At 40.2% G+C, this 25,483-nt stretch overlaps 2 protein-coding genes across 2 annotated transcripts; both read left to right on the top strand.

Moving 5' to 3' along the window:
• Positions 1-607: 607 nt before the first annotated feature.
• LOC307266909 (liprin-alpha-3-like) lies at positions 608-19,511 on the top strand (the record flags this gene model as incomplete). Its single annotated transcript, XM_080049040.1, has 30 exons — positions 608-952; positions 4,072-4,173; positions 4,585-4,749; positions 5,838-5,912; positions 6,023-6,082; positions 6,305-6,433; positions 7,743-7,835; positions 8,176-8,228; positions 9,353-9,446; positions 9,701-9,835; positions 10,080-10,163; positions 10,289-10,420; positions 10,514-10,576; positions 10,840-10,919; positions 11,301-11,487; positions 11,829-12,022; positions 12,857-13,100; positions 13,205-13,341; positions 13,440-13,588; positions 13,724-13,820; positions 14,282-14,363; positions 14,472-14,672; positions 14,805-14,867; positions 15,375-15,401; positions 16,541-16,716; positions 16,808-16,905; positions 17,027-17,202; positions 17,375-17,443; positions 17,897-18,059; positions 19,446-19,511. 30 exons carry the CDS (start codon positions 608-610, stop codon positions 19,496-19,498), a joined length of 3,726 nt encoding a protein of 1,241 aa, XP_079905166.1. The 3' UTR covers positions 19,499-19,511.
• Positions 19,512-23,065: 3,554 nt separating this feature from the next.
• On the top strand, positions 23,066-24,222 carry fgf21 (fibroblast growth factor 21; the record flags this gene model as incomplete). Its single annotated transcript, XM_080049056.1, has 4 exons — positions 23,066-23,213; positions 23,329-23,406; positions 23,736-23,839; positions 23,932-24,222. The coding sequence occupies 4 exons, from the start codon at positions 23,066-23,068 to the stop codon at positions 24,220-24,222; spliced, it is 621 nt and encodes a 206-aa protein (XP_079905182.1).
• Between the last annotated feature and the right edge of the window lie 1,261 nt (positions 24,223-25,483).

The raw sequence follows: 25,483 nt of genomic DNA, 5'->3' as shown, positions 1-25,483 counted from the left end.
ACTCACCTTAGTCTGTGTCAAACTAGCAGCTCACTCTTGCGATGTCCTTTCTCATTTTGTCAAATGCACGCTAATGTTTATCGAATGGGATCTAATGCAATGCCTGCTCTCTGTTTTGTTTTTCCAGTTCTCGACCCCGGTACTGTGAGGAGCTCTGCCTCGTGGACACAATTTAGAGGCATCAACTCCCCTTTATCCCCGCTTTCCCCATAAGCCCCTTCCTTCCCTTGCCCCCCCGCCAATCCTAGTCACCTTCAGAGCGGCTTCCTCGACAAACTCTTGCATAACACAGGAACACACAAGCATTCTGATCATCTACCATGCAGGTTGGGACTTTGTGAGCACAGACGTAGGCTACAGAAGTGAACGCTAGTGAACAATACATAAAGGCAATCAAACAAGAGGAAAATATGCAGACCAAAGGAAGGATATTTTTGGAAAAACTGACGATGTAAAGATTTAGATTTTGCGCATCAAACTTTAGGGTGATCATTTAAAAAAAAAAACAGCCCACAAGCACTAAGACAGACATTTTTGCATGCACGCATCTGCTGTGTTTATTTTTTTTCCCCCTTATTAACTTGACACAAACACACGCCACGGTCTAATGATGATGTGCGAAGTGATGCCCACCATTTCTGAGGATGGGCGTAGTGGCTCTGGCGGGGGCAACTCCTCACCTGCTGGGGCGGGAGTGGGGGGAGCGGGGAGTGCCATGGGGGGAGGAGGAGGAGGCTTCAGTGGAAGGGAGGCCAGAGGAGGAGGGGGAGATGAAGGAGGCAGCACGGGGAACCTGGAGTCCCTGATGGTCAACATGCTGACAGAGAGGGAGCGCCTCCTGGAGAACCTGAGGGAGACGCAGGACTGCCTGGGTACCGCTCAGCTCCGCCTCCGAGAGCTGGGCCACGAAAAGGAGTCCCTCTCCAGGCAGCTGTCCATTGCGCTGCCACAGGTAGGACTAACTGGTTTGTGTGTGTCCATGTGTGTGTGTGTGTGTGTGTGTGTGTGTGTGTGTAATTGTGTGTGTGTGTGTGTGTGTGTAATTGTGTGTTTGAAAAATTGTTCAGATCCTGTACTTAAAGATGCTTTGAGTTATTTCTTGCACCCCCTTTGGACAAAAGCGGTAGTGTTTTTACTATGCCAGACGTAGTTCCTGGGTGAGCGTACCCATGACAAAGGCCCTATAAAACTACTTTGTTGTAAAAGTCCTGCATTGAAAATATTTCCGAAGTATAATAAGATAAATCTTCTTATAGGCGGAGTCAGAGGTTCTGGAGAAAGCTTGTTGTCAAAATCACTTTTTTTCTAAATCAGCGAATACCTGTCTGTACTGTGTGTGCTCTGCAAAAAGGCTCTAGGCTCTGTAAACTAGTATGTAAACAAAGGGGCCTACCGTAGCTAACAACATCCCACTGATTTTGACAAAAAGTGGTTTTGACAACATGGCCTTCTCCATAATCACTGACTCCATCTTCAAATAAAAGCACATGTGGATGCCAATAGTAGAGGAATCAGTAGGTGAAAATATGTGTTTGTTGGGCTGATAGAGCAAGTGTTTAGTTGAACTCTTCTCCTTGTGATGCAACAGGGTTTATCCTCAGTGCTATCACAGTCTAGTTACGTAGGAGTGTGTTTTTCTGGGTGTGTGTCAGTGTGAGGCGAGCTCAGGAGACAGTAAGCCTTTGCAGTGACAGTTCATGAAGAGAGACGCAGCTAGAGAGTGGATGTTAAATACTTCCCTGCCTGAGTTTTCCTCACTAATGTTGTTCTTACTAATGCAGAGGGTTTATGTTCCTATCAGCTTCTGGCCATTTAGTCTAAGTTGCATCCGCAGTTTTCCCCTTATTGTGTAATCAGGTTTTATTATTTTTGTTGACTATGTTGTTAATGGATGATTAATGGCGCTGGAACCTAATATTTGTTTATGGGTTCAGTTTAAATTTAAATTAAAACTTGATTTTCTATCAGTTCTCTTATGCTCTTATTCTCACTTGAAAATAACCCGAATTCAAACATTTCATCCTACGTTTACGACACAAAAAGCTTTTTTTTTTTTTTTACATGAGATAATTCCCAACTATTGCGTTTGTATACTAAGCTTTGAGATCGAATTGTAATGTTAAATCTGAAAGGAGACAGAGAAACAAGTAAGCATGGGGCATTTCGAGTCACCGGAGCAACTGTCATTATTATACTATGGTCATTGTGCTTATAGTATTCAAATGTATAGTGCGTCAAGTATCATCAGCACCTATGGTATGTAGTTCAGTCCAATTAAGTTTATTTATTTTGCATTGTTTGGTACAAATTATTTTTTTTAATTACAAAGTAGCACCAAGTTTGCTAATAAAACACCATCAAAGCCCTAAAACTAATATTTGATTATCACATCCAGAGCTAAAACAATGTTGTCATTAATCAATAAGCTGATTCTGTCGACCATGCTGATAATGCATTCATTGATTGTTTATTTTTTCGAAGCAAAAATGCCACAAATTGTTATAGTCTATCAAATGTGAGGATTTGCTATATCTCTCTGTCTTTATCTGATGGTAAACTGAATATCTTTGTGTTTCAGTTTCATTTGGACAGTTGGAGAGATACAAATGATTCAAAGATGTCACCTTACGCTTTCAGAATTTGCAATGGCTATCTTTGATTTATTTAGTTTTCTAGATCAAACAGTTAATGCTTTACTCAAGAGTAATCATCAGATTAATCCCACAATGAAAATAATCATTAGTTGCCACCGTGAACAACTCACTGATGCATAGTAAAGTCCACAATTTGAGTATTTGAGGAGGCTACATAAAGACTACATAATTCAATCGCATTTGAAAGTATGGTTGTTCTGTAAATATATAACCCTAACCCTTTGCAGCTAACACAGCAACAAGAACATTTCAGATTTATATATAATAATATCATATTTATATAACTATTTTTACCCCATACAGGACCGCGCATGTTAATAAAGGTTTAGTTTAAATAAACGGAGACCAAGGCCTATAGCGATAGAGTGAGATAAAATAGAAAATAAACTATAAGGGGACAAGGGAAGCCAACTGAGAAGCTGACCTCCATCCAAAAAAGAAAGAATCCCATAAGGCCAAGAGCCAATGGACCCACTGTGTCACCATCTGTACAGATCTATCCCTCTCTCTCTTCCATACAAACACAGACCAATTTCATGTGTCTACTTTGAACAGTTTTGGAATCATAAAGCAGGTAATTCTGGCTACACATCATTGTCTCCCTCATAAACAGCAATTGCCTCTGAGCTGAAGTGGCTTTGACGGTGTTTTATGGAGACATAAAGAAATCACTGACTATTCTGCATGGCGTTCTTTGCTGGTTCCTTTTAGTTTAAGAAAAACTGTAGGACACTCTCTACTGTTTGCACTCCGTTTCAGCGTTATGCAGGAGGATGCAAATGTATTCCCAGCGGTGTTGTGAATGACATATCGATGCTGTGTTTTCGGGGGGTCTCTCTCTTGTGCATTCCAGTGCAGGGCCATTGTGTAACAGTGTGATGTAATCCATCCATGAACGCAAGTTCACAGAGGAGGATGAGCAGGAGTGCTGGTGGAAAGTGTGTCAGTGATTTGCATGATAATTATGCAGCTTTATAACATGACATCTTCCTACATTCCTGGTCTCAGGTGTTTCACAAAGTGTGATTTTCTGTAGGGCTTTGGGTATATATGGTGTTACTGTTATGTGTTAATTACTGTGTGTGTGTGTGTGTGTGTGTGTGTGTGTGTGTGTGTGTGCGTGTGTGCGTGTGTGTGTGCGTGTGTGCGTGTGTGTGTGTGTGTGTGTGCGTGTGCGTGTGCGTTTGTGTCTGCATGCACGTGTGTGTGCTGAGGGCAGCCATTTCTATTTAATTTCCAGAGTCACTAGATTTGGATAGGTCTAGCCTGGTTTATAATGTGTACCTTAAAACTTTCATCGAAGCTTGAGCGACTGAGAAGAGAATCCCCCCCTCTATCAAACACATCATGTCATACACAACAATGGTTTTAACAGTTGGTTTTCGGTGCCTCTGAACGCTGCATGTCTGTTCCACAGGAGTTTGCTGTGTTGACTAAAGAGCTCAACGTTTGCCGGGAGCATCTTCTGGAGAGGGAGGAGGAGATTGCTGAGCTCAAGGCGGAGAGGAACAACACACGTGTAAGACGTTTAGCGACCATTTTGCTTATTAGCACTGTAACAGCCTCTGCGTTATCTTCCTCACCCATTGTGGTTGTGTGGGTGTGACTCTTTCATTTGCTTCTGAGGTTTGTTCTCCTTTTCTCTCCCCTTCTCCTCCACATTCTGTTTTTCTCTTCGTAAATCCCAATTCTTTTTTTTTGTTCCCTATCTGCTCTCCTTATCTCTCCTTCTAACTCCTTGTCCCTCTCTGCTACCCTGTCCTCTTCTAAACCCCGAATGTTATCCCATTGTCTCCATTGAAATCCTTCACTCATCTGAATATTCTCTGTCTCTGTGTCCTCCTTCCTTCGAACTGTTTCTTACCTCTCTCCCTTCATTCTCCTGTCACATCCCCCGTCTCCTTCCTTGTGAACCCACTGGCTTCTACAGTTGTTGCTGGAACACCTGGAGTGTCTGGTGTCTCGCCATGAGCGCAGTCTGAGGATGACAGTGGTGAAAAGACAAGCCCAGTCCCCGGCGGGGGTCTCCAGTGAGGTGGAAGTCCTCAAGGCCCTCAAGTCTCTGTTTGAGCACCACAAGGCCCTTGATGAGAAGGTGGGCCAACTGTTTTCCCTTGTATTGTAGTTCAGGGCCAAAAAAAAATCAATCTGTTCTTAAAGAGAAATTTGGAAAATAAAAGTCCTTTACTTTTATTCTAAGTGAGCTGACCTAGCACCATACAGCAGACAGAACAAGTTAGCAGCTATGATGGTCAACGTAGTGGAGCCGTTAACAGCTTAATATCCAAATATTTCCGAGAGGTAATGTTGAAGAGGAATAGAGAGCCAAAAGGAACGTGACCATTGGACTTAGAATGATAAATATGATACTGATGTTGCTCTGTATCAGCTGGATGTGTCAATAGGCAGTTTGCTAACAAGTTAGCCACATTACCTCAAATGCTGAAACAGTAGCCTATGTCTGTATTGTGTTTGTACAACTTATTTCCACTGTCCCCAAGTGGCTGCAAGAATCAGGTGTTTCAGGATTAAGCATAAAAGGTAGCAAAAATCAATATATGATATTAAAGGTGGGTGTCTAAATAAGCTTTTACAAAATAATAACTGAATGGATTGGTTCAAAATACCTATTGTGTATTAACCAGAGCATGTAACTAACTCCCCAAAGAAGGCTTTTGTGGATTTGGGTTTACAGGGGCTTTAAGTGTGCAGGTTGTTAATGTAACCTACTGGGGTCGTACATGGCAACAGTAGGCTACATTAACAACCTTGTTTTAGCTGTAAACAATAAGTTGCAGCTGTTGATTTCACATAAGCAACCATATTTGATACATGTTGAACCACTTAAATATCACTGAAATTACACTTTGAGGAGAAACAAAGTATTCAATGTATCTATATCATATATCAACAATATTTAAAAATCAATAGGACAGATTAGGAGCAAATTCTTTGTAACCCTAAAAGGTTTTTCTTACAACATTCCTAAAAGTTGAATAAACAAATACACAGGTGAATATTTTTCATCATTATTATCTCATCAGTCATCAGGTTGAACAGACCCAAAATGCTGGTTTGGGTATCCTTTGATAGCCTTTTGGCCTTTTCCAAACTTGGCTCTATCACCTAGTAACTTTTGCCATTATAGCTAGCCAGTGGACTGATGTAACTTCTACCCCACAGGTTCGAGAGAGGCTCCGTGTAGCCCTCGAGAGGGTGTCCTTGTTAGAGGATCAACTTGAAACGTCTTCTAAAGAGGTAAAGTCCAAAGCCAATGATTCCTGTGTCTGAACGATGCTGTAGCTTGGTGTGAAGAAAGAACATTCATTTGTATCGTCTGTTTGCCCATTTTGTCTCCCCCTTTCCAGGTAATCTCTTTAAGAGACCAAATTAAAAGACGTCAACAAGGGGTGGACGGCGGTAAAGATGTAAGGGAGGGTTTTATGCATGTTGGTTCCAGTTGTTTTTGTGTATGTGTTAGCGTACAGAAAGTCAGTAGAGAAGTAGATGTATGGGTACCATGGTGTGTCAGTGTAATGTTAAGTCTAAGTGTTACCACATAAGTGTCATTCATTTCTTCTACAACCTCAACTGTTTCAAACTGAATATTTTTCTTCATCACTCCTTTTTCTTTGTTGTCGTTATTTCAGCGCCTACCCAATGGTCCCTCCACTGGTCTGGAGGACAGCGAGCTGGAAAGACAGCGAGAGGTAGAGATAGAGCGGCAGAGAGCTGAACTTTCCCAGCTGAGGGAGAGGCTGGCCCTCATGTGCCGACAGGTGAGTGTATGTTTCTGTTTATGTGTCATGGCGGGGACCGTAGGAGGTTTTGAATTTCAGAGTGAGGACATTTTTTGCAAAGTGAGGACGTTTTCAATTCTACTTAGAGATATTTTAGTATTAGCTTGTTTCTCCTTTGTAGGCTTTCTCCTTCTTTGCCAGTGAGACATTGTCAGCTGGGTGGCACCTGTCCAGTTGACAGGATTAGTGTTCCCAGGTCAATAAATGCTATGTTTCAAATCTTTTTATTTTTTAGACATATTCATTTTTTAACAACAACCTCACAAAATGAACTGTATATATGCTATCATCTTTGCTAAACTCAGAAATTGACAAATCAAAACTTAAAGTTACAGATGTAAGCTTCTAGGTTAAAATAACTATGAGTTAAGATAAATATTAGGGGTAAAGTAAGTGCTGAGGTAAAGCGTATTGTTGAAGTAATACTTTTATATATTAGGAAATATTCTTACAAACCACTATCTGTCATTTGTACAGTTCGGCTTTTGTACACTGCCAAGTTATTTCCATCTGTGTGCAGCTGCTGGTCTTCAAATTTACTATATGGACATGAAATGTATTGATCTTCACATATAAGTTTCAGCATAAATGCAAATATGTATCAAAATGTTGAACTATTCTTATAAGGTTATGGTATTGTTCTCACCAGGGACAGGATGTAGCCAATGAGGTTCCTCACAAGAATATAAATACAAACAATTGTGCATATTTGTACTGTTTATTGTTTATTTTAATCTAGTTTATATAATTAACACCGAATATAATGATTCTATATTTAATGTACTCCTTAAAGTACACTGAAGCTCGATTATATCCAACAGTATATTCCAAGAGGGAGGGATCTATCTATAGTACATCAGCAGGTCTCCCTCTTCCCTCTTGTGGCCAGTTAGACTATTGCAACAGCTTCTAAGAAACATTATTATACTGTGTAGTGCACAGTAAGGCACCATTTTAATTGAATCCTGGACATGTTCTATGTGCCGCTGTCCAGTTTTGTTTAATGGGTCAAAAGTATTTACGAAAAATTACTGACTGACGAAAAAGGATTTGAAAAGAAAAATTTGAATCTAAAAGAGACATTGTGTCTCCAGTTTACTGTGAATTAGATGTGTCACACTCAGCGTGTTACCCTTATGTCAGTGATGCTCTTTAAAGAGTTGAACATTGACCAGATATACATTTTGTAATGAATCACTGTCATTGTCTATTTACACTCTGGCAGCTAACACTGAGTCACGTAGGTTCAAACTGTGTCATCATGTGTCCCATTGTGATGTCACGTCAGGTTGGGGAAATAGAGGAACAGCTTGCGTCCGCCAGGAGGGAGGTGACGAAGTCGGAGGAGGCCAATCAGAAGCTCCAAAGGGAAGTGAAAGAGGTCTGTAGGCCCAATCTGTCTCTCCCTGGCCAAGCCCCTGAGATCCCTCCATTCCCTGGGTTCCAAGTGTTTATTTGAACACAATGGGCATATGTGTTGGAAGTAGTAATACGCCTAGGAGATTATGGAAATGAAATAATAAAAAATGGATGGATAGATTTTTGCATATTGATGTTACTGAAAATATGGGAGTCTAAAATAAATGCAGAATGAATTGTAAATAGACATGAATGAATTTCTACCTCTCTTATTAGGTATCTCTTTGTTGTCATCTCGTTTACATCATGAAAGTCTAGACAGCGTTTGATATCGTCCCATGATATATGTTTGTTTCCTATAGGCCCTTTGCCAAAGGGAGGACATGGAGGAAAGGATTACAACACTAGAACGCAGGTAACCTTTGCTGCATTTGATCAATTTATTATCTTAGTGAGGACTCATGCATCACACTTCTGACATCCAGAAACTGTAATACACATAGCTGACATTGAGATGTTTCACTTGTTGGTTGGTAATGTGTAGCAAAGACTTCCTGATATCTCTTTATAATGTTTAAGGTTTTCAAAATACAATTTGCATTACATTAATGCCGCTGTGTGTGAAAATCAAAAAGCTGCCTTTCTGGCCCACAGTTTAAAACGCTTTAATGTAATTGTATTCCCCACTCCTCAGTGTTTATGGTTCAGTATACTTAAAATCATTAGGTTAAGTGTTTCACATTTAATCTTTTAGTAACTGATGCAACAGCCCAAAGTCAACAAGGAACCTTTTAAATAAATAAATATAATTTTTTCTAAATGTACTACTAAGAGCACCGTCTTTTACACCATTATCTTTTATTGACAACCCGTTCTAGAGGAGAATTATTTGTCAATAATAAAGGCATAATTCTTTTTTCACCCAAATCCGAGGAGGTTTTTTCAGCCCTAAATAGTGTCTGCGACTTCCTCACAAGCTGCATGCACCCCAACAACCTCCTCCAAGAGCGCAGGACAGGCTTTATGCCTGAGAGGGACAACAACAAAAATGTTGTCAAGGGGCGCCTTTAGCTCAGTTGGTAAGGCGTCCCCTCCATGGGCCTTGGCCAGCAGCGGACCCGGGTTCGATTCCAGCCCGCGGGCGTCCTCTGCATGTCACTCCCCTCTCTGCCGCATTTCACCTCTGTCTCTACACTATCAATAAAGCATAAAAAATGCCTAAAAATATATTTTTGAAAAAACATTGTCAAATCACCTGCTAGTGCTTAAATGCCGTCAGTTCACAGTAATGATGACTCAGATTTAAATTTGTATCAACGTTGAGCCTCTCCCACCTGGACTTTGGCATTTGGACAGTAAGAGGACCTGCTTTAGTGGTACTTTAGTCAATGAATCAGACTGGAACTGTAAAAATAGGACTTTGGAAAAGTGAGTGGAAATTACGCCCATGCATGCATATAATCACCAGCATCATATAACGTTGACTAAGCACTCTAATAGCTCTAATACTCATGATGGTGGCTCTGGTGTTGTATGCAGGTACCTCAGCGCCCAGAGGGAGGCGACTTCTCTCCATGATATCAAAGACAAGCTGGAAAATGAGCTTGCCAGCAAGGAATCACTGCACAGACAGGTAAGTAAGTAAGTAAGTAAGTAAATAAGTAAGTAAGTAAGTAAGTAAGTAAGTAAGCTTTATTTATAGAGGTAAGGAATGTCTGGAGTAATCCAGTTCCCAATTACAGTCATAAAGGAAACTTTTTAGCACTTGCTATGTTTGATGGAGTTATATGGTAATATAGAAAAATCTAAAAATGGATCTGGTATGTGAGTGCCGTTATGTATAACAGTCCTTATACAGTATATATGGGTGCTTGTCCGTGTGTCCAGAGTGAAGAGAAGAACAGACAGCTACAGGAACGTCTGGATGAAGCCAAGCAGAAGCTCCAGCAGACGCTACAGAGGGCAGAGACGCTACCTGAGATCGAGGCCCAGCTTGCCCAAAGGGTTGCTGCTCTCAACAAGGTACTTTGAGCTACGGGCAATCTCATACAATACCTTACTGAGCTAACAGCCTGCCACTCAGACTGTTTCATTTAAAATTTGTGTTTTGAAATCAATGCCGTCATTGCCTGTATGAGTTGATCAATCCATCAGTTAATCATGCCTCTTTTTTTTACCAAGATCCTCAAGCTTTCGTGGACCTATATTCAGTCCATTCATGCGTCAGAAGTGTCTGTAAATGCGATGATGTTTTCTTGTGATTTAGGCGGAGGAGCGCCATGGAAACTTCGAGGAGCGACTACGGCAAATGGAGGCTCAACTCGAGGAGAAGAACCAAGAGCTTCAGAGGGTAACGTCATCATTTTCTCCACTCTGCTACATTTTCCACCTTAAGCAGAAATAACTTTTAATTTGAAAAGGGAAGCTTTTTGTTCTATCTGGAGCACCTCTCTTATGCCCTTGCCTCATTTTCAGGCGAGGCAGAGGGAGAAGATGAATGACGAACACAACAAACGTCTCTCAGATACAGTGGACAAGCTGCTGTCGGAGTCCAACGAGAGGCTGCAGCTCCACCTCAAAGAGAGGATGGCGGCACTAGAGGAGAAGGTAACGACTAGACCAATTAGCGCTGCAGAATATTTTGTGATAAAAGACTAACAATGGGTTTTAACATATATTTTCATACTTCTGCTCTGCTAGAATGCTCTTTCAGAGGAACTCTCCAATATGAAGAAAATCCAAGATGATCTTATAGCTAATAAGGTATTCGGGTTCCAAGCAATTTTTTTAATCTTGTGCATTATCCAAATTTCAACAGGACTATAATAAATGTGATATTGCTCAACAGTCTTATCTACACCTTTTGCTAAGGATTTTTAATTCCTTTAATTCCTGTATATTGTAATGTTCCCAGTTTTCAAAATCCCTCTATTTCGCACAAATAAGAAAATGGTGTTTAACAATGAAGGTCATTTTTTACAAATTAAGAAAAAAAACATGAGTTTTTTTCTTCCTCTGTGCTTTAGGAGCAGCTCCTTGCTGAGCTGGAGCGAATCCAAGTGGAGCTGGATCAGCTGAGAGGCAGGCCAGGCGCTTCCTATTCCAGGTTAGAGACAATTAAGGGAAATTCATTCATTTATACAATATGTCCTTGATTTAGTGACCACCCAAATGAAAACAAAAGTATCCCTGGGGATACTATATGTACACTGCCCCTTCTGAGCACACCTCTTTGTTTACTCCTCTGTTTAGCCTCCATGTATTTCCACGATAATCTATTTTAAAAAGTAATTATTCCTCCTGTGCCTAGAGGGTGTTTTTCTGGCTGACATACAGTATAAATAGTATTATAATTTTTTATTCATTTGGATACTGTTTTAAATCAGTTAGTGTTTACCGAGCAACCTGTCTGTTGAAACTGGGGACATTGTGATGTTCAAGTATTTTGGCATAACAAATAATAATAAATTGTGGATCTCCACAACAGGGCGGGCAGCGTGAGCTCACTCCCCTCCACCCTTTTCCGAAGATCTCTACCAGGGAGCGCCTCGGAGCTGCGGTACCCTCAGGGCACTGGCTCGCTCCCCTCCGGCTACAGCAGCGCCAGCAGTGGGGTGGTGGTCAGACGGGCACACCGCGGCCGGTGGGGGCCTCCTAGAGACGATAATAACAAGGTAATTATAAAAATAATAATAGTTTCTTTATTTATATAGCACCTTTAAAAACAATGGTTTACAAAGTGCCTTGACATAAGAAACATAGGAGCAAGTACAAATCAAATAGATAAATACTATCAAAAAACACATACTCATACATACACAAAGTAAACAAATAAATAGACGGTATTACGTAAAAGCTAGTCTATAAAATGTGTTTTAAGAAGTGATTTAAAAGAGGTGGTGTTGATCTCTTACTGAGTCACTGATGATGATGATGATGATGACGTTGGGACAATGTGTCGTTAAAATACTACATTTCCTGAATCCCCCCTCACCATTTTGTTCCCTATGTTCAGTATGGAGAGTGGGACAGCGGCACTATGATGGGTCCTGGGTATGAAGGCGGTGTGGACGGAGGCTGCTCCGATGATGAGGACGACAGGGAGACTATGTTCGGATCAGAGCTGCTCTCTCCTAGCGGACAGACAGATGTTCAGACTTTGGCCATCATGCTACAGGAGCAACTGGAGGCCATCAACAAGGAAATCAAGTGAGTTTTATGTCTATTGTAGTTTTGCACTACACAAGACCAAGGGTTATAGGGTAAACCTTAACCCCTAATAATATGAGATGCTTAGACTATTCAGGCAACTAATATTTTAGCCTACATTTTAAACATTTAAAAAAAGTTAAGATTCAGAATTCAGGTGCACTCAAGGACCGGAATAAAATGGATAATAAATGAATAAATGCTTTTGTTACATTCAGTCACACTACATATTCTATACTACATAGACATGCATTTTGATCATAATACTCATACACTCACAGCGAGGAGAATAGGCTGTGTCATTTTTGTGAGCTTGAGGAAATTGAAAATGAAATTCATTTTATTTTGTATTGTCCGTTTTACCACGATTTGAGATTAATTTTATTTAAAAAAGTCAATGTTAAAGAAGTTCATTATATGTGTGATACTGATATGTTATCTTGGCTGTTCCAATATAGAACTTTTTTAATTGCTGACTGGATAATTTGTATTGTATATTGTTTTTTTGATTGTGCATGTACTACACGTTTTGTGTAGTTATAGCTGTGTCATGTAATCCTGTGTGGGATGGGCCACTTGTGTGGCATGTTACGAAAATAAAAATATCATTCATTCATTCATTCATAGCCAACATATGAAGTTAATATTGGATTCAAAAAAAGTGCTCATTGATACAATTGCACATAATGATTCATCATTGCACATTAAAAAGCCATTTATTTGGGAGGGGGGTTTGCATTCAGTTCAGAGTTTAATATGGCTAATAGCCTTTTGGGGTAAAACTGTTCACTGTTAGGAATCAAATGCTTTCTCCTCTTTCTCCTCTCATCTCAGGCTGATTCAGGAGGAGAAGGAGAGCACAGAGCTGAGGGCGGAGGAGATAGAGAGCCGTGTGAGCAGCGTGGCTTTGGATGCCTCTCCTCTCCCGCCCTCCTCACTGGGTGGACGGGACAGCATGGGTAGAGGGTACATGACTCCCTCCATCACCTCCTCCACGCTGGCCTCGCCCTCGCCACCCAGCTCCGGACATTCCACCCCCCGCCTGCCGCATTCCCCTGCAAGGGAGACAGACAGACAGGTACCGTGTGTGTGTCAAAGATACGTGATGTAAGACGCAATTGTGTCCCACATGAAGAAGGTGGCCATGTTAAAAAATTCACCCAATACCTTACCACTCTGCAGAATAGCAAAGATGGTGAAGAATGCAAAGCACTTGCCCTGATCGACTCCAACCCTGCTGTCCCCCGAGCCCTACGATTGGACCGAATGACACACACTCACCCGGGGGCAGGCCTTGATGACCACAGGGAATTTCGCAGGTACTCAATATACTGTAATAGATAAATGAATAGTTCATGTGTTGGGCTCAGATGTGCTGATGTCAGATTGTTTTTTTTTCCTTTTTCTGTCCTTCTAGTCTCTCGGCTGATGGTGCCATCACTGCCAGCCAGGATTCCCTCCACAAAGCCAGCAAAAAGAAAAGCATCAAGTCGTCCATTGGTCGTCTCTTTGGCAAAAAGGAAAAAGGGAGGATCGGTGCACCAGGGAGAGAACCTTCCTCGCTTGGTCAGTGAACAGTGGAAGCTGCTCATTCAAGTCGCCATTTTGTCTTCCGATTGACAATTGTCTCTGTTTAGAGATTTTGAAACACTGAGGCAGATACACAAAGTAACATGTGTTTCTAACCTTTGACCTCTCCAGCCTCCACACCCTCTGACGACCTGGGGTCAGCTGACCCATTAGGCCTGACTAAACTTGGAACCGGAACAGTGGAAAAAGACCGCCGCAGCAAAAAGAAGTATGATCAATAACTTTTTCCACACGCTCCTCATGTTCATTCAGAGAGGCTGAAGAGTATTAGTAATTGGCACAGACAGGGGGCCAATGGTAGAGGGTGACATTAACTAGGCCTGGGCTGGTGGATTTGATTCCCCTGGTCATGTAAGGTAACGTAATTAGACACATTTCCATATTTATTCAAACATTTCTGAAAAAGAAAGATTGGTTTAATCATGTTAGTAATTAACTGGCATAGTTTCATGATGATATCTATAAATCAAAATGTTTTACTCACCTTTATTCACCTGCAGTGTCTCATCTTAAAAAGCATAAACTGACCTTATGGTCATGTCATGGTATTTATCATCCCAAGTTCAAAGTGATTTGCTATTTATAAAAAAAGAAGGCAGTGGTAAGGGGAGATTTGTAGAAATTAATCTCTGTCAAACTTAATCTCTGCTTTCCATTACTCCTTGCCAGACACGACCTGTTGGAGGAGGCCTGTCGTCAGGGTCTGCCTTTTGCCTCCTGGGATGGCCCGACTGTTGTTACATGGCTCGAGGTACGTGGTGGCACTCTGTCAAAAGTGTCCGGTTAGAGGTTGTGTGACACTGGATCAGTATCATAATTACAGGCGTTGATGTTCACGTCCTTTTTTCTGTTTACCCAGCTGTGGGTGGGGATGCCGGCGTGGTACGTGGCAGCGTGTCGCGCCAACGTGAAGAGCGGCGCCATCATGGCTAACCTGTCAGACACGGAGATCCAGAGGGAGATCGGCATCAGTAACCCTCTGCACAGGCTCAAACTCCGCCTGGCCATCCAGGAAATGGTCTCCCTCACCAGTCCGTCTGCGCCCGCCAGCACTCGCTCTGTAAGAACGCAACTCTGAACATCAAAACAGAATTTAAAAAAAGTCATGTTTGCTCAGCCGGGGTATTTTTAAATTCATACACTGATAAATCAAAGGAGACTGATGGTGTTGATTTGCCTACTGTCATTACAGTCGACCAGTAATATTTGGATGACACATGCCGAGATGGATGCTCTCGCTGCTGCCACCAAGCCAGTAAGAATATCAAACTTCACATTTAATCTAAAGAGATTTACACATTTTAGGATTTAAATATGCTTTTTGTTTATGCCTTATTTATTGCCTAGAGTACTGATACAAACAATCTAAAATTATATTCTGTATTTAGTGATGTAATATCATTCATTCTTTATGTGTTGGCCTCTTTATTCTAAGCAAAATGACTTCTTTGATTTCTCACATTGATAAGCCTTTTTCTTTTTCTTTGTCTCTGATTAGGCATGTTTGGCAGCACCTTTCCCTTACTATTCCCTCAAAATCTGTTTTGATGTAGTTTTTTTCCCAACTACTTCTCACTCACTAACAAGACTTTTCCTCCCTCTGCCTTTCCTTCTCTGCTTCTCTTGCATTCTTTCCTGACACCGATTCACCATAACACACACACAAAACACACTCTCCCTTTGGTGATCTCTCCCCTCTCTCTCTGCACAACTCTCCCTGTCCCTTTTCTCTTTTATTCCTTCTCTCTGCTTGAACCACAAGGAACAGAAGGAGTTCAGTTGGGATCAGGTGAGTTCCTGGTAGTAACCACGTGAAAACATTACATTGTGCATTTAGGGTGGAGTCAGCAATTCTGAAGAATGCTTGTTGTCAAAATCACGCTTTGTCAAAATCAGGGAACCAGGTAGTGGATCGTGAGGAGATAACCACTGATTTGACAAAAAGTGATTCGAAAAAAAAAAGTGTTCTCCAAAATTGCTGACTCCACCTTTAATATGTGACATTCATTGGTGCGAGGAGCGAGAGTGAAATTGATAACAATCACAAACATAATTTTTTACATTATGCATATGACTAGTATTGATGCCAAACACATCTGCCATTGTGACGTGCTAGTGCTTGTGTAATCTGTTATTCTCTTACACTGACGCAAAACTGACAAACAGCGTGGACACTTGAACTAGATTGTTCCTCATAAAATACTCTAAGAGCCAAGGGTTGTAAAGCTTTTGCTGAGTCTGTTCTCTGTTAGTTGAAGGTAAACTGTGGTAAATCTGTCCCTCATGAGATGGCTATAATGAAAACCAGAAAGGCATGCTGAACAAATAACTTTAAAATTTAAGTCATAAGTGTTTTTCATATTCATTTGTATTATATGGGAAATTAGCTTCATACTCTAAATTATAAGGCACCTTTATAAGGGTTTTATAAGGTGCAAGGAATGGGCAATGGTTACTGAATCATCTGCTAATGCTCTACAGTAACTTTTGGGTCAGGTTCCATATGATTGGATTAAGTCTCAACTTTGTCTTTTTGGACATTATCAGCCAATGTACCCATCTGAGGTCAGGTCTTCAAGCTGATTCAAAAAGCCTGCTAAAATTACAGTGTCAAACTTAAGAAGGTATTTCCCCAGCCAGGCCACTCAAAAGATTTTCTTATTAAGGAATATATATAAAGTTATAATAAATGCTTTATAAACCATTAGTAAACCTTTAATAAATAAAGCCATTATTATAGTTTACAAACACTTTGTTATGGGAAAGTGTCACCAGTCTAAAACAATTCAAAATGCCACTCTAACTCTGACACTTCATGGGCATATTATAGGACAATCAATGTCAAGTGTATATATTTTGTTTCAATTTCATGTCCAATTATAGTAATACTTACTGCATATGTCTCCATCACCCCCCACCGCCCTCCAGATCCTGGCCTATGGAGACATGAACCATGAGTGGGTGGGCAACGAATGGCTGCCCAGCCTGGGTCTGCCCCAGTACCGTTCCTACTTCATGGAGTCCCTGGTGGACGCTCGCATGCTCGACCACCTCACCAAGAAAGAACTGAGGGGCCAGCTGAAGATGGTGGACAGCTTCCACAGGTCTGAGGAATGATACATGGTGCATGATTCAATGTTTCTCAGTTTCTTTGCAACAACTTCTGATGTGACATGATTGTTTTGTCACTTATAGAGTGAGCCTTCACTATGGCATCATGTGCTTGAAGCGCTTGAACTATGACAGGAAGGAGCTGGAGAGGAGGAGGGACGAGAGTCAACACCACAACCAAGGTGAGGCATGCAGCCAATGGATAGATATTCTCTCCAGACATGAAACTCGGACTTACAATAATACATCCTTGTTTTGTCTTTTATTGAACCAACTGTTGATATTCTATATCCTTTCCCACAGATGTCATGGTGTGGTCCAATGAGCGAGTGATGTGCTGGGTGCAGGCTATCGGTCTGAAAGAGTTTGCTGACAACCTTTTAGAAAGTGGGGTGCATGGGGCCCTGCTGGCGCTGGATGACACCTTCGATTACACTGACTTGGCCCTCCTCCTCCAGATTCCCAATCCGAACACACAGGTATACTCCACAGTACAACACCTGTATAGTCAGCTTGTTGTGCATATCTCACAGCGATTGTCAGAGAGTGTCATTGTCACACCTTGTTGTTTGCCTTAATGCCAAGATAATCCTGATCTTTAACTCTCCAATGATCTTAATGATGATCTTTAAACTCTGTGTCTGTCTGCAGGCGAGGCAGCTCCTAGAGAAGGAGTACAATGCTCTCATCTCCATGGGAACTGAGAGGAGGCCAGATGAGGTACGACAAAGGCAGACTGTCAGTCGACAATCAATCCAGATAATTGCTCCTACCAGGAGGCGGGACTCTGTGTTTTCAATGCAGCCAGCCCTGGCTAAGGCTGTTTTCCTTGACAATCGGAGCCTTTGATCCAAACTTTTCCATTCTTTGCCCTTTGTTAAATATGTGATAGGATCATTTCCTCTCAGGGTTAACATTGCGGACTAAAATATTTCTTATGCGAAAAATAAATTAATAAATAGAGGCTTCAAGGCATCAGCGCATGTAAAACGGCTGGCAAATTGTTGGCAAGCCGAAGCAGTTCAGCTGTGTTTACACCAGGGCTAATTGCTTAGTTAGAGCATCTAGGACTTAAAAACACAGTGCAACTGTGGGACATTGTCACAACAAATCCCGCCTTGTCAAACACCACTTTGTTTAAATCACTGGTTTTACTTCATTGTCCCCCAACAGGACGGCACGAAAACATTCACGCGGTCGCCATCCTGGAGGAAGATGTTCCGAGAGAAAGACCTCCGCGGCGTGACCTCAGACTCTTCAGAAACGTTACCTGCCAACTTCCGTGCCTCCGCTATCTCCACACCATCTGTCACCCTGAGAAAAGTCCAGAGTGAAGGTGAGGCCTAAATGAGCACGCCAGCAGCACTACTACACATTACACAGTTGATTTCTCTGTTAAAACCTTTGTGAGGGTCAATGTGAATTATGAAATGTTAACATTGGTTAAACTGGTCATACTTTATACTAACAAACTAAGTCAAATAAACAATCAGTGACACAGAAACTGCATCAGAAGATGTTACTGCATGTTCATTTGTGTTACTTTTGATGTGTGCAAATCCCTGATACTTGTTATACAGGCTTATTAACTTAAAATTTAATTTAATTTATGCCAACAATAACTTTTTTTCAAACTATCTTTTTTTTCTTCAATTCATTCTCCTCCAGGCTGGCATATTTGTTTCAGAAAGTACCTATTGTATGGTCAATCCAGAATTCAGAGATTTGAAAAATGTGACTGTGAACAGAAACATTTATTTTGGTGGTGTACACAGGTATGTAGAAACAACATAGTTGGCATAAAGGATTATAGTGAAAAGGATAGTGTGGATTTGGAGAATTTGGGACACAAACCCTCTCTGAGAGACTGGTCTTTCAAATGTGAGGAAACAAGGGACGTCCCACACCCACGGCTTCTGTTAAATTAGATTTTTCCACTGTCCACTTTACATCAGAATTTCAGCCAAAAATCTGGTTAAGTGGTGCTTCTGGTAAAAAAAAATGTTTAACACCAAGGGTGGAAAACAGAATTATACATAAACTGCTTCTTCTTCCTTCTTTATTTTTTTTATTTATTTTTTACATTTTGGTTGATTCACTTATTGTCAGACATAAGAATATTAACACCACAGGGAGAAAAATGTGTATTTTTCAGCTAACTAGCTTGCTAATTAATCTGTCAATGTGTTTGTTAGGTGGTGCAGGGCCTGTATCCTGTCTTTTTACTAAGCTAGGCTAACGGCTTCAAAGGCTCTCCACATTAATGACCATGGTTTTAGAATGGGATGCCCCACAAGCTCATTTAGGTTTGATAAATTAATTTTAGGTTTTTTAGGTGTTGTCCACTGACTCTTGGCCTCATCATTTCTATGTAGCCCTGGTTGAAGATTTTCAATCTTGTCTATTACAATGGTTGAGTTAAAATATGATGTTTTTTATTCATACAAAGCTGCTGAAAATAATTTCCTCAGAAAGCATACCCTGGCTTTCCTAAGGCAAATTAATATTTAATAACTAAATAATCCTTTTGGATGAATGACAAAATATCTACAATTAAAACCATTGTTCTTTGATTTGAATTCAACAAAAATATTAGTTTTAATAATTAGTCATTATTAGAGTACCATTTTGAATCTAGATATACACACAGTTTTTTTTCCATTGTGAACAACTGCATTGATTTAAGTTTGTCTTCTTTACTAATTACCGTCTTCTCTGTCAGTAAACTCTGGTCCAAGAGGAGAGTCGGCGTCCGTGAGAACATATTCCTGCTAAAAGAATAAGCACACCAGGTGAGAACAGCACGATTCGTATCTGTAAGCTAAAAAAAACATATGTAAACACTGAATCAAACATCTCATGTCAGCAGGAACTGTTATGTTTCTTAACATGTGTTTGTATTCCATTTCTGTAGAACCCCACCTCGTCCCTTACCCGATGAGGAAAGAAAAACACATTTTTGAAGACAAAAAACTGAGGATCAAAATCAAAAATGGACACTAGAAGATGACCAACGACATTCGAGACAGACGTTTCGAAGAATCAAAGACACTGAGTGAATGATTTCTGAAAAGATGAAAAAATAATGAGTGAATGTTTGTTTATCCATCTCTCTCTCTGTCTTTCTTTCTCTCTCTCTCTCTCTCTCTCTCTCTCTCTCTCTCTCTCTCTCTCTCCATCTTCATCCATAGTTGTGGCATGACGCTGTTTGATTCTGTAGAAAGTGGCCTGTAGAAAGTGACCATCGCCTGTCGTGAATACATCTCCTGTTTGTTTGTTTTGTTTTTTTAGTGTAAGATGGCAAAATTGACACAATTGATTTAGAGTTTTTTCAATTGGAAACTGCATTCCTGTTCAGATCGAGAGAATGAAAAAAAAACTTGTGATCTTACTGTGGCTTAGACTGATAACAGAACATGCTCCACCCAGTAACACTGCAGGCGACACATTTGCAGGTTTGGGGTTGAAGGAGGTTCAAAGGGAGAATTTAAGAGTAGACAAGGGAAATGAAATGTATGTTCTTAAGCCATAACAGATATGAGATGCACAAATGTGAATAGGACGGACAATGAGACAATTAGCAAAGTGCTTTATGACAAAATCCTGTTCAAACTGGGACAAAAAAAAGAGTTAAGCATTTGTGTTAATATGCATGCCAAAACCAACCATTTTAGAGTGAACGTCATGATATCAATCATCTAATGATGTGGAAGCTTGGGTCAGGACTTTGTAAAATGTGTGTATTTAATTTGTATCATTTTTTTATGATAACTGCTATTCTAAGTGTGTGTGAGTGTGTGAGTGTGTGTGTGTGTTGTGTGTGTGCGTGCGTGCGCTTGCGTGCGTGCCTGTGTTTGTGTGTGTATTAAAATGTATGTTCATTTCATACTTAGTTTTAAGACTGAGTGTTATTTCATTTTAAGGTTGAAAAATGAAATACGTTTCAAAAGTATGGACATTAAGATATGCTACTTGTATGTGTACATTTTGAGAAAAAAATAAAACAAATTGTGTTATGATTTAAATTCATATTATTGGAGAATAGTGATGATAATTGAATATAATATGATAATAATAATGATAATGATTGTAAAAGCTGTAATTAAAAAAAACATACCTGTAAAAAGGCCATGGAGGAGTTTTTTTTTTTTTTTTTTGCCCTCACACTGAAAGGTCAGAGGAGATCTCAGGTAAGACCACATTAATTTCACTCATAAACAGATTGCACTTTTATGTGAAAAGACATAAAAAAAGGAAATTGTCTTGTTCTCCTTGTTGGCTTTACAGCTGTTTATTATTTAAATATAACAGCAATAAAATCGACTCAGCCATATTTTCCTGTTAGTACAACATACAGTATACTGCGTGTTTTTGCTCAGTCAGGTTTGTTTTGTTTACCACAACACTGGAGATAAGCCAAAACAGGAGGCAGTGGAAATCCCAGTATAACAAGCTTATAAATAGTACAAATGTTTGTAGCTATCTTTCAAGTAAGGAAAGTAGGAATTTTAAAAAATTGTTTTGTTTTTTTGTAAACTTTCTGGTATTTTGCAACTAAATTCCTTCTCCTCAATCCTTAATTATTTTCTTCTATTTTCAAACGTATATATACCAATTCTCACACACATTCTTGATGTACTCTACTGTATAGAGTCATACCGTGTAAAAGCTAGTGGGGAGGCCCATTAGTCCCTAAAACTCACATACCCTATTCACCTTGTTTTGTGAAAGAGCAAAAAGGCCTTTGAGCAAAAAGGCCTAAGTATTTTTGACATTAGCGTTGAACACACATAAACATCACAAAGGCAACTGTGTTTGGACTTCCAATGAGAAGATGCTCTTGGAGGCTTGAAGAGTAAACGGGGAAAAGCATCATCTCCTGGAGTTCCATTTTTCAGAAATGTTTAGCCATCACTTCGAAATCTATTTATTCGTTATTTATTAAAGCTGAATATGATTATTATTATTTCCATTCATTCACACTAAAGTGGTGAATATGAGGCCCAATACAACTCAGTAAAAGTTATAACATGAACACAATGTAAACATGAAGGAATGTTTTTTCAGTGTTTGTAAATGCAACTTTGTTACATATTACTTTCAACATTCCAAAATGTATCCCTGGACGCTTCGACACTAAACACAAATACATGGTTTATTTTCAATTAAACAGTAGATTTTTGGACACATTAACATTGCTCTCAGACTCTGTTATGATGGATAAAAGAAAATCGATATCAATCCTGATGACCCGACCCCTGATGAAGTAGGCCTCTAACGTCACAATGACACAAACAAGTTGGCGATTCACTTTTAAAGTGTGTTTCTTAACCGGTGCGTTTACAAATTTGGCTCACATCCTCTCTGGTGACTTCACAGCTGCGGTCACATAAACACTTTCTGCTTGTATATCATTTTCACCCACTGTTTCCCACATTCTCAAAAACACACACATTTCAAAGTAAGATAAACATGGCCCCCTCATAATGGTTGTTGTAGTTTATTCAGTAGATGACGTAGAGAGATATGCCTGTGTAACATTTTCTCGCAGTTGGGAAATGTGGATATTTCTCAAGTGGAAGCCTTGGAGGAAAGTCACCAGGCTTTGACCACTCATGACAAAGTGTTATTACCAATACTTGACAGTGTGAGCCGATCAAACAAGTCAAAGAGAAGCCTTTAACATTAGTGTTCACATCAAAATACCAAGATTATTGATAAAGCAATGATAGAATTGAGTAACAGGAGGGATGTTTAAATTTTTGACACAGATCTTGATTATTCAATTCAAGCAAAAAAGTGTACTTGACTTGAAAAGTCAAAAGACTAGCTGGTGCTTATGTGAAGTATGCAAGAAAAACCTATATATAACTTGCACTGAATATACACACTATTATTCTAAGATGTCTGTGAATAATGTTAAAATAACTTTCCAAAAGAGGTTAAACAATGGACAAGGCCGGAAACATTCCATCAATACATTCCTATTTTGAAGTGCTATTTGGCCTGGGATGAATTGTATTCAAATTCTTGGGACTTTACGAGCCCTCTTACTGTAACCGACTCGGAAGAAGCCCATACATAGCGTTTGAACACAGGTCTTCCTCTCGCCATTAAATCACAGCTTAATTATTTAGAAATGTCTGACTCATACGTTTCTCTCAGGAAGAAGGACCTCCTTCTCCATAGCTCCTTTAAAAAGGGCACCAAACGTGCTCCTAGTTATAGTTTAAGTGAAAAGAATTGGCTTGTACAGAGATTTCCTATTTATTTTTATTATATTTTCTGGCTATTTATTTTAATTTATACATTTTTTCCTTGATCTTCTTCTATTATCTCCAAATGGTTTCGTTTCCACACACCTCTGTCTCCTATCTGTCTTCTTTCCTCTTATTCATGCCCCTTACTTTCTCTATGGCATTTTATCTTCCTGATTCTAATCCACTTTTATCCTTTGGTAGTCATGTCAGAGAGGGGCACCTCTACACAGGTATATATAATATTTTTAATTTTTAATAATTCCGCAATATATTTAATGCAAAAATATGAGATAATGCTGCCCCCAAAACTCCTTCTTTATGCTTATTTCTGAATTCTTGTTGCAGAAAATCACAGAAGAGGGATGTATCTGCAGTTGACCCCGGATGGGAGAGTGTCAGGAAGTCTAGTGCAGACCCCCTACAGTGAGTATTCAACAGATAAAAAAACAGATAGAATGACTGGATTATTATTAAATTTTAATTCCTTACTATTTGAGTTTTATTCTATTTATTTTAGTACACTTTTTTATATTTATGTTTATGAGTATATGTGTTTATTCAATTGGACTTTAAATTGAAAAATCCAATACAAATATTTTGATGGATGACAAATTCAGTAGCTGAGAATATACGTTCGCCCAATTTAGGAGGATTTCATTTCAAAAACATCCAAACACTTCATTGGATCGTTTGAGGCCCAAACAATGGAGAGCAGCAGGAGATGCATTCATTTTTTGTGTCTCTTTTCCCAGGTGTGCTGGAGCTGAAATCAGTGAAACCAGGCCACGTTGTCATCAAGGGACAGTCCTCATTGCTCTTTCTCTGCATGGACTATGTGGGCCATTTGAGGGGCCAGGTACAGATAACAAAGAAAAACACTTTAATACCGGCAAGCCTCTGTCCTTCCCTTACTTCACTGACCATTTGCATCCGTTATCCCCTTTTCAGGCACACTACACAGAGACGGACTGCACCTTCAGAGAGCTGCTGCTGGCAGACGGATACACACGTTTACTTTCCTCCCACCACAGACTTCCTGTGTCTCTGGCATCAAAACAGTCCCTGGATCGACACGCCGTCCCCTTCACTCGGTTCCTACCACTTAGGAATACTTTGGCAGGCGAGAGCGTGTCCGAACAACCACCAAACAATCTGAGATATTTCAACGTGGACTCTGATGATCTTCTTGGAATGGGTCTAAATACTAATGTCAGTCCTCGGTTCTCCATGGACAAGTGACTCCCTTTGTATTACCCTAGTACAACCTGCAGACTTGATTTTGTTATGAGCTGAGTGGCTCAGTTATTTCTGTTCTTAACATGTTTTCTATGGGGGCCATATTAATGTAACTTATGTATTTATTGTCTGTGTATATGTAGTTATCATATTTATTTAAAGACTCATTAATTTGACATGGTCTTCCGAGGTTGTGTTAGGTTAGTAGTGTGAGAGCGTGTTTGTGTCAGAGTAAGACATTTAAATTTTATTTTCTGATCTTGGAATTTGAGGCTTTTGGAATTTCTTGAAATCAACTGGTCCAACAAGGGTCCAATGTTTGCACTGCTTGGGCTTGTTTCTCAGATAAGAGGGAAGCTCTGATTGAAAATAAATATGATATTTATTTATACTTTTGTTTGTCCTAGTCCTTTTATTCATTGATACCACAATTTTAACGAATCAATTAAACAAACCTGGAAGGCTACATTTGCAGCATGACAAGAACTCTGGCAATGATCATAACTTTCAAGTGGAGGAGTGAGAAACTGGGCCCATTATTGCCAGAGAAAGAGCGCTCTCTAGTGGACAAATGAGTAATGAGCCACATTCCCTAAACCAGTGATTTTCAACCAGTGTGCCGGGAGAGATCGTCAGGTGTGCCGTGGGAAATTATCTAATATCACCTAATTAACCATTGTCGGGTGTCTTTGTGTGAAGAAATGGGAGCGGAACATAAAGTCTTATTGCTCCACACGCGGACCGCGCTGTCGTGCGGCAAAGTGCTGGCCCGTGTGTATGAGCTGCGAGAGGAACTTAAAGTTTTCTGACAAACGAGAGGTCCGATTACTCAAAGCTGCTTGCAAGTGAGGAGTGGTGTGCAAAGCTGCAGGGCTCCAGACTGCGACCAAATGCTCACATTTTGCGACAATCTTTTGAGACAGTGCGAGTACTTTTTTCAACTAGAGGCACGCGCGCGACCGGGAAATTCGCCAACAGATTTTTTCATTATTATTATTATTACATCCATTATTAGTGCTTTGTGTTTGAGAGAGAGCAGTCCGCGACTGATCAGTGAAGTGATCAACAGAGCGGATCACGTGACCAACTCTCATCTCAGTGTCCCGCTGTCGTCACATCTTTAACATGTTGCCAACTAGTGACTTTTTCCGCTATATTTGCCAACTTTCAGCCATAGCGCTAAGGCTAATCAAAGACCAGCGACACATCTTGCAACTTTTTTTTAATACTGCACTCACCAGAGCCGAGTACTAGCAACGGCTGC

Source organism: Ammodytes marinus (assembly GCF_949987685.1).
Source record: "Ammodytes marinus genome assembly, chromosome: 20".
Classification (NCBI taxonomy): domain Eukaryota; kingdom Metazoa; phylum Chordata; class Actinopteri; order Uranoscopiformes; family Ammodytidae; genus Ammodytes; species Ammodytes marinus.
The sequence above is the reverse complement of the archived record's forward strand: the minus strand, read 5'-3'. Positions and strand labels throughout refer to the sequence as shown.